The 9344-nt window shown below is 60.0% G+C and overlaps 1 protein-coding gene across 1 annotated transcript; it reads right to left on the bottom strand.

Annotated features, from left to right (window-relative positions):
• Positions 1 to 87: 87 nt before the first annotated feature.
• HPDL (4-hydroxyphenylpyruvate dioxygenase like) lies at positions 88 to 9049 on the bottom strand. Its single transcript, XM_075935867.2, has 2 exons — positions 8902 to 9049; positions 88 to 3459 (listed from the first exon to the last, which is right to left on the bottom strand). The coding sequence occupies exon 2, from the start codon at positions 3429 to 3431 to the stop codon at positions 2205 to 2207; it is 1227 nt and encodes a 408-aa protein (XP_075791982.2). The 5' UTR covers positions 3432 to 3459; positions 8902 to 9049; the 3' UTR covers positions 88 to 2204.
• Between the last annotated feature and the right edge of the window lie 295 nt (positions 9050 to 9344).

The raw sequence follows: 9344 nt of genomic DNA, 5'->3' as shown, positions 1-9344 counted from the left end.
CGAAAGGGGAACGAATGGCATGGGGAGCCCAGCGCCAGCCGCAGGCAGAGGTCACTGGGCGAGCGCTGGAGCCATAGCGCCGGGCAGGAGAGGCAAGTGCAGAAAACGTGGCAGCTGGGCCCTTGGGGAACAGGACAGGAGCCGCCTTTTCCTAAAGACCGTCATCACCCTGCGGCTCCATGCCCGGGCGGGCGGCCTGGCTACCTGGGATCGACCAGAGCAGCAAAAACTGGCACCCATGGGGGCAGACGGGCTGCCCTGCCCCACGCCAGCCAGCATCCCGCGCAGGGCTCTGCTCTGGGGCTGAGCTGCCTGGTAACCCAGACCTGGCTCTGCGTGGACGTGATCAAGTCAATGACACCGCCACGCCCCTCCCCCGCTGCCCGCAAGAGGACACTGAACCGGGAAAATCTGTTCTCCGTTTAATTAGTCGTTTCCAGTGACCCACCCGCCGCTTGCCCCTAAGAGCCGCAGGAGTGTGAGAGGGGGACTGAGCGAGGGGGGAGTCCTGTGTCCATCGGACTGAAAACCCCTAACAGGAACGTGGGACCGGCCCCTGGGCGAGGGCGGGCGTGAGGGGGGCTGGGAGGTGCCGGTGGGCACGCGCTGACCCCCCGAGGGCGCCACGCTCACTTCACCCCGGGGCTGGGCCTGGCCGTTTGGGCCCTGCCAGCTAAAGCCCGGCAGGGCCCCTTGGGAAGCCGCCTCACTGGTGCTGTGATTTGGGGAGGGGGAGCTGTCCTGCTGCCCAGAGGGGAGGGGAGAGGGTGGAGCAGGCAGGACAAGGGCTCTCCGGCAGCCGGCCCCCCGCCAGAAGAAGGCCTGCGGCCCAGCCAATGGGTTAGGGGCGTGAAGAGCCCTGAGCTAAATGCAGAGCCTGTTCCAAGACTGGCCGGGCTAGCTGCTCCCAGGGACTCCCCGGCCATTCCCATAGACCAGGGGCGGGCCAAAGGCCTCCACGGGCCGGATCCAGCCCACGGAGGCCCTGCTGCTCCCCTGCCCCCAGGCCAATTAGGGCACCCGAAGGAGCACGTGGAGCTTTGAAGTGCCACACGCTGCTCGCAGGGCGGAGGGGAGAGCGAGGAGGTTTGGCACTCCCCCACCTCACAGCCAATCAGGGCAGGGGAGAGCGGAGGAGGTTTGGCACTCCCCCACCTCACAGCCAATCAGGGCAGGGGACAGCGGAGGAGGCTTGGCACTCCCCCACCTCACAGCCAATCAGGGCAGGGGAGAGCGAGGCGGCGTGGCACTCCCCCACCTCACAGCCAATCAGGGCTTGGGGGCAGGGGAGAGCGAGGAGGCTTGGCACTCCCCCACCTCACAGCCAATCAGGGCAGGGGAGAGCGGAGGAGGCTTGGCACTCCCCCACCTCACAGCCAATCAGGGCAGGGGAGAGTGGAGGAGGCTTGGCACTCCCCCACCTCACAGCCAATCAGGGCTTGGGGGCAGGGGAGAGCGGAGGAGGCTTGGCGCTCCCCCACCTCGCGGCTGATCAGGGCCTGGGGGCGGGGGAGCTGCATGATGCTCCCTCTGAGGAGCTTGCAACGCTTCAAAGTGCCCCGTGCTCCTGGCAGGGTGGGAGGAGGCTTCTCACGCTCCCCCGCCCCCAGGCCCTGATTGGGAGGGGGGGGCTAGTGGGAAGGGGGGGCAAAGGGTCTTCCCCCGCCCCAGATCAATCATGGTCTGGGGGTGGGGTAGCCCTGCCCCTTTCTGTTTAGGCCCCGCCTACTTCAAACATTTTTTTTAAGTGGCCCCCGGGGCAAAAATCATTGCCCACCCCTGCCATAGACTCTGCTTCCCGCCCAGCCATGTGGCTCTTGTTGCCATGCTCCACCCCAGGGTGGGCACCGGGGGTGCTGGGCTCACAATCCCTAAACCTAAGCTGCTGGGGTCCGAAGGAGCTGGATGAATGTGGGCCGTAACCCCAGCTCCTGGCCCGGGGACATGGGAGCGGGAGCCCAGCATTAGCCAGCGTGGGAGAGTGCTTGGGGGCTGAGGGTTGGCGGAGCAGGGCTGGGGGTGGGCCTGGGTTTGTCTCTGGAGTCGGAAGAACTGAACTTCCCCCTGAATCCCGCCAGGGCAGACAGCACGTCCCAGAGCCTGGGGGGTTTAGTAGCTCCCATGGGGGGAGATGGAGCACGCTGGAGCCATGGACAGCCAGCCACCCTCGCTCACGGCCACCAGCAGGCCTGGGGGGGGGGTCTCTACTGCTGGCCCAGATAGGCCTGCACAGACCGCCACAGGGCCCGGATGTTGCCCTCCCCGAAGCCTGCGGCCCCCCGACGCTCAATCAGCTCCAGGAAGAAGGTCTCCTCCGGGAAGATGGGCTTGGTGAAGATTTGCATCAAGTAGCTCCTCTGGCCGGGGCTGGAGCCTCTGACGCCTCCCTCCCCTTCCCCAGCCAGCTCGGCGTCCAGCAAGATGCCGTGCTGGGACAGGAGCCGGGGGTCCTGCCCAGCCTCCCGGATCTCCCGCTCTTTGCCCGCCTCGCAGTAGTAGGCCCGGGGGGGCTCGACGAACCGCACGCCGGCCTCCGCCAGGGCCCGAGCCGTGGAGACCACGTCGGCGGCGTAGAGTCCGACGTGCTGGATCCCGGCTCCGCCGTGCTGCTCCAGGAAGGTGTCCACCTGGTTCTTCCCTTGCCCCGGCAGGGACTCGGCCAGGACGAACTTGCAGTCGTCGGACGGCACGGCCTCGCTGCCCTTGCGGTACCGCATGGCCGTCAGCCGCAGCCCCACGCCGCGCCCGCTGATCCGGTAGCCCTCGGCTGCGTCCTCCTGCCGGTTCACCATGAAGCGCTGGAAGCCAAAGCAGCGCTGGTACCAGTCCAGCACAGCCCGGGTGCTGCCCCGCGAGCAGGCGTAGGTGACGTGGTCGAAGTGTGTGATCTCGGCCGGGTCCTGTGGCTCCTCGGGCACATCCCCCGTGGCACAGAAGCCAGGCAGAAAGGCCCCCCGGTAGCGGGAGCGATCCAGCAGAGTGTGGCTGACGTTCCCCACAATGGATCTCACCACGCAGTAGGTGACGGAGCCGCCGTCGTCCGTCACGTGGGTGGGTGGGACCGCCAGGGGGCAGCCCTGTTCCTGGAGGTGTCGGGAGACACCGTGCACGTCCTGCACCTCAAAGCACACGTTGGAGGCTGTGCTCACGGCGCACGAGGGGGCCACGTCATAGAAGAAATCCCCTGCGGCGTGGCCCAGCGTGGGCTGCTGAGCCAGAGTGGGCCAGACGGAGTCGGAGGGGGCCTCCCCCAGCCTCTCATTGACGAGGAAGACGGCGGCTCCTTTGCGGAAAGCCAGCTGCCGGGCCCGCGCCGTCACCCGCGCCGCAAACAGGTGAAAGCGGAACTTACCCACCAGGTCACTGACCAAGGTGGTCCCAGTGGGGACATGGAAGGCAATGTGGGACAGCCGGCTCAGAGAGGCAGCCATGGCGTGGCAGGGTCAGACCAGGTGAGCTCTGCAAAAGGGAGAGAAACTAAAGCATACATCCCCGCAGCCAGGAAGGAGAGAAGGGGCCCCGGGCTCTCTATCACCCCCTGCTGGGAACAGAATCAGTCTGCATTGTGCTGTATGGCCCTGGGCTCTCTGCCGCCCCCTGCTGGGAACAGAATCAGTCTGCATTGCGCTGTATGGCCCAGTGCTCTCTACCGCCCCCTGCTGGGAACAGAATCAGTCCGCATTGCGCTGTATGGCCCAGTGCTCTCTACCGCCCCCTGCTGGGACAGAATCAGTCTGCATTACACTGTATGGCCCAGTGCTCTCTACCGCCCCCTGCTGGGAACAGAATCAGTCTGCATTGCACTGTATGGCCCGGTGCTCTCTACCGCCCCCTGCTGGGAACAGAATCAGTCTGCATTGCACTGTATGGCCCCATGCTCTCTACCGCCCCCTGCTGGGAACAGAATCAGTCTGCATTGCACTGTATGGCCCGGTGCTCTCTGCCGCCCCCTGCTGGGAACAGAATCAGTCTGCATTGTGCTATATGGCCCAGTGCTCTCTACCGCCCCCTGCTGGGAACAGAATCAGTCTGCATTGTGCTGTATGGCCCAGTGCTCTCTACCGCCCCCTGCTGGGAACAGAATCAGTCTGCATTGCACTGTATGGCCCGGTGCTCTCCACCGCCCCCTGCTGGGAACAGAATCAGTCTGCATTGCACTGTATGGCCCGGTGCTCTCTATCGCCCCCTGCTGGGAACAGAATCAGTCTGCATTGTGCTGTATGGCCCAGTGCTCTCTACCGCCCCCTGCTGGGAACAGAATCAGTCTGCATTGCACTGTATGGCCCCGGGCTCTCTGCCGCCCCCTGCTGGGAACAGAATCACCCCTCAATGCTTTTCAGGCCACCTGCAACACCAGTCAATGAGGGGAAGCTGATGTCTTGCCTGCTGCACAGAAGCAGCTGGTGTTGAGATCACAGGGAGCTGAGGCCCTCGCCTGCACTTCAGCGTCGGTGAGGAGAAGGCTGCCCTCAGTGTAAGTCGCTCACTGCACCAACCTACTAGCGCCACCGCCACGCAGGCGCAGCGCTGAGGTCGATGTTGTTAGGGGGATGCAGCGCCGGGTAGACGCTGTCGTGAACGTCGCCTGTCGGCACCACACAGCGTCACAGCTGTGAGCCCTGCTGGTCGGGGCTGTCGGTTCCACCCAGAGTCTCTGCCCCGGCTATCAGTCCCCCCGCCCCACCTCCCATTGCAAGCACTGTTGGTGAAGACGCGCACCACCGGCGGAGGGAGCGCCGTGTGGACGTGGCAAACCCAGTAATTACTGCCGTGGCTGGGCCCAGACATCACACGGGTGGACTCAATTGTGTGGTGGGGACAAGGCCGAAGTTTGCCGAGCGTGGGGGGCGTCGCACCGCAGGGAAGGGGCTGCCGTGTGCTGGCAGGAGTGTTGGGGGGCTTGCAGCTGTTACGGGAATGCACACGGCTCTGTCCTGCACCAACGCGGTGAGAAATCTGTACGGCCCTAGGCAGGGTTCCCTAAGGGGTGCGCCTGCGCAGGCGCACACCAAGAATTTGAGGCCCACCCACCTCAGAGGAGCCACACTGTGGCTGCACAGCTGCTCCGGACGGGGCTGCATGATGGGCAGCTGCCCTGCCCCAGGCGCAGCAGGACGGCCGCCACACGGCCTTGGCCCTAGCTTCAGCCCTTCCCCAGGGCTGGAGCTCCAGGCCCCACAGAGCTGGAGAAGCCCAACCGTAAGCGGTAAGTGTCACCCAGTAAAGGTGACGTTAACCATTCACATCCCTATTTTGAATAGGAGTTTCATAGTTGGGCTTTATTTTATACTGATTGGGGGGGGGGGGGGTTGGTTTTTGTTTTAAACCACTCAGCTGGTGGCCTTTTTTCAGCTTTTTAAAGATTTTGAGCAAGAAGTATTACTAGTCAACCTGTGGAACTCCTTGCCTGAGGAGGTTGTGAAGGCTAGGACTGTAACAGGGTTTAAAAGGGAACCTCCATGAATTTATCTACTTAAGTCCATCAATGGCTATTAGCCAGGCTGGGTGAGGAATGGTGTCCCCAGCCTCTGTGTGTCAGAGTGTGGAGATGGGTGGCAGGAGAGAGATGGCTTGATCATTACCTGTTCGATTCCCTCCCTCTGGGGCACCTGGCATTGGCCACTGTGGGCAGACAGGCTACTGGGCTGGATGGACCTTTGGTCTGACCTAGTGTGGCCGTTCTTATGTTCTTATTATTTTTTGTATTTTATAGGAATACCCAGGGCTTGGCAAGTGGCAGCGAACCCGCTCGCCAGCCATGCAGTTTGGCACGCTGCGCATGCGCAGACCATGCTGCACATACGCTGATCGCATGGCAGTACCATGCCGGGCTAAAATCTACTTGCCACAGGCGAGTAGATTACCGTAATTGTCAAGCCCTGGGAATACCTATAGTTATTTTTAAAAGTTGATTATAATGATAATTTTTATTGTTTTAGTTTATTATTGACAAAGGGATTTAGGGTGTTTATTTTGGGTTTCATTTTTATTTTCATTTATTTTATGTTTAATATTAATCACTTAATGTAAAAAAAAAAAAGTTAAACTTTGTGAGAGCATCAGAGCACTGGAAGAGTTAGCTAACAAAGTGACAGCTGTCACTAGATGCTCGCTGCCAGATGAAGAGTAGCTGTCCATTTGGCAACCTTGAATAAACATATTTGAATGGATTTTTAGTGGCATTTTTAAAAAACTGATTTATTTTTATATATCTAATTTTTAAAGTGTTGTTTGAAAATTGAGGACCCTTGCTATGTTTGTTATGAGAGACTAAATATTTTAAACTTTCTTGGCTTACCTTTTACTAGCTGAAGTTTTGAACTTTTCTGTTTTTTAAATTATTTTAGCCTTTAAAGAGCTTTGGGGAGGCATGTGTGTAAATTGCAAGTTATGAACAAATGGCTCGTTTAAGTTGCTTGCATTTCTAAATTGCTATTCATTTGTATAGTTAAGCTTTGACCAAGGTGGCGGGGGGTTTCCAGCTGAGAGCTCTTTTGGCCTGGGCTTTGATAACTGCTGTATTTTAGCAGTTTAGTTCCATTTTTTCCTTCCGTGTTTCAGTTATCTCATCTGAACTAAATTTTTTACAGTGAACAGTGCTTGCGCTCCAGGGGAAAAGTTGTTGAGCTCTGACTGGAGGTGCCGGTACAGCGTATTGAGCAGTACCGTCACACACAAAAAACACCGATAGTTAAACAATTTAAATGGGATTGTTCTTGTACCTGCTGCAGCCATCGCAATTCATTATTTGCAGCCTTTTTTGTTGGGAAGCACCCGTTTCCTTCAGAATGACCGTCAGGCCTTCCAAGTTGCGTTTGGTGACAAGTCGCTTAGCGCAGGGGTGGTCAATAAGGAGACTGCGGGGCAAATACGGCACATTGACACATTATAGCGTCAGCTATAATAATAAGGATGTGTGGGTGAACGGTCTGATTTAACTGCTCTTTTTATTCTTTATGACTGCAAAAGGGCTGTTTTGCAATGGAGGCACACGTCCGAACAAGCGCACACGACCTCAGTATTGGTGCATAAGGCAAAACTCACTCCGCTCGTGGATGGAAAATCTTAGAGGGGACCCTGGCCCCAAGGACTGATTTCAAATGCAGGTGCAGCCCCCTTTGGAAATCTGAGACACAGTCTGTGAACCCCCAGGGTCCAAGAGCCACGGCCTGAAAAGCATTTGTGTTAGTCTCTAAGGGTACGTCCACACAGCAGCGGTATTTTGGAATCACTGACGTGATTTTGAAATAACACAGTGCACGTCTACCCGACAAGCCTTTATTTCGAAATAATGTCGGGCTGGAGGACTTCTCGCTCCACCTCCTGTAACCCTCATTTCACGAGGAGTAAGAGACGTCGAAGGAAGAGTGCTTTTCCTTCGCCTTCCTGCTGTGTAGGCAGCGCCAAAGGAAGCTACTTCGACTTAAGCTGCGCAATTGACATAGCTGAAGTTGCGTAGCTTAATTCGACTCGAGCCCTGCTGTGTGGACGTACCCTAAGATGCTACATGACCACGTGTTTTATGTTTTTTAAGTTACAGGCCAACACGGCTACCCCTCTGAGACCGCCCTACGTGTTAGCCATGCGGGGCCCGTGACTCACAGTGGAGCAGTTCGGCTTCCGTCCAGCAGAGAGCAGCACTAGCCAGCCACATCAGCGAGCCAGAGGCCGAATCCCTCATCCTCTGACATTTACACTAGTAGTAACCTGCCCAGCCTAGATGGGAAGTTTTATTCATTTGTATTAGAGTAGGGCCTAGCAGACACCCCTGGGCCTTTCCGGTGTAGCCTCCAGGAGCAGCCACAATACAAATCCCAATCAAATCCCACCCTTTTCCCGGCTGCTCTTTCCGGGGTCTCCTGCTTAGACTGGCAGCTCGCCTCGGCAGTGGGTTTCTACCGTTTTTCATGTGCAGACCCCCGGAAGTAGGGCAGCCCCTTTGGCCCAGTCCGCAAGGCAACCAGGCATGGGCGCTGGGTATCTCGGGCCGGGGAAGGGACTGCCTGTCCAAACTGCCTCGCCCGGCCCTGCCCGGTGCCCCAGGCCAGGGGTGGGCAAATACAGGCCCCCGGGCCAGATCTGGTTCACTAAGGTTAGCCCATGGTGGGCCGCCACCGCTGCATTTACCCGCACCTCCACAGGTACGGGTGAGCGCAGCTCCCATTGGCCACGGATCGCTGTTCCTGGCCAATGGCAGCCGTGGGAGGCGATGTCCCGGTCTGCGCCGCTTCCCACAGCTCCCATTGGCTGGGAACAGCGCTGTGATCCCTGTACCTGCAGCTATGCAGGTAAGTATAGGTGCGGTGGCCCACCAGGGGTTAACCCTGGTGAACAGCTGCTCTGGTACTGCCCACCCCTGGCCCAAGCCCTCTCCCCCAGCCTGCTGCTGCAGCGCCAGAGGCCAGGGGCCACCTCTCCTCTGGCTCTGGGGCCATCCCGTGCTGGGGGTCGCAGGGAATGGGGGGGCGTGCTAGTCAGGGCTGCAGGGGGGGGTACAGTCCCATCCTCCCTGGGCCAAGCCTGCTGGCTCTCTGGAGGCTGGGGGAGTCTGAGGGTGCTACCTTGGGGCAGGCAGGGGGCAAGGGGCAGGAGCCAGCAGAGGCCATGGGGGACGGGGCTGGGCTCCGGTGGGCGTGGAAGAGGTGGAGCTGGGGGGGGGGAGGGCTTGCCTCCCCCAGCCTCAGGGTGACCGGGGTCACACAGCCCACCCGCTGAAAACCCGCCTCCTGGGGCGTCCGGCCCCGCACAAGTGACACCATCAATCCATAAAGGAAACTGATTCGTCCTCCCCACTGTGCCTCTTCCCTCCCCCACCCCCAGCTCTCAGTGCTGGACCCTGCCCCTCCCAGCAGCTGTGCCCGACCACCCAGCCGCCAGCGCCCCCCCCTGCTGATTGCTCACCTGCTCGGAAATGGCTCTGCCCAGACACCGGCCCACGTGGCCAGGCTCTGCAGGCGGAGAGGAAATGCCAGGGAAAGCGCCACTCTGCTGCACAGGGTGGGGGGGGACAGGCAGGAAACCGCGCTGGGGCGGGAGGCGGAGCCCCCCCCTGCAAGGAGATGGCTCAGGCCCCACCTTAAAGGGCTCAGGGTGCGGGGTGCTGGCTGGGGGGGGAGGGGAGCTGGGAAGGAAACAAGGCCAACTCGTTCTCCCGGGAGCCTGGAGCGCAGTCTGGGAGCCGCCTGGGCCAGCCAGGACGCGGGGACCCCGCAGGACCCTGGCAGCCCTGTGGCCTGGGGGTTGTCCCAGACCAGCTGGGTTTCGGGGTGGTAACACACTGGGGTGCCCCCGTGCGAGGGCTGGGCGCGAGGCCGGAGAGCCGGAGCGGGGGAGCCAGAGACTAG

Source organism: Pelodiscus sinensis, chromosome 9 (assembly GCF_052426305.1).
Source record: "Pelodiscus sinensis isolate ZL-2025 chromosome 9, ASM5242630v1, whole genome shotgun sequence".
Lineage (NCBI taxonomy): Eukaryota > Metazoa > Chordata > Testudines > Trionychidae > Pelodiscus > Pelodiscus sinensis.
The sequence above is the reverse complement of the archived record's forward strand: the minus strand, read 5'-3'. Positions and strand labels throughout refer to the sequence as shown.

Excerpts from the sequence above, each read along its gene's own strand:
- HPDL (XM_075935867.2), bottom strand. The coding sequence starts at position 3,431 with ATGGCTGCCTCTCTGAGCCGGCTGTCCCACATTGCCTTCCATGTCCCC.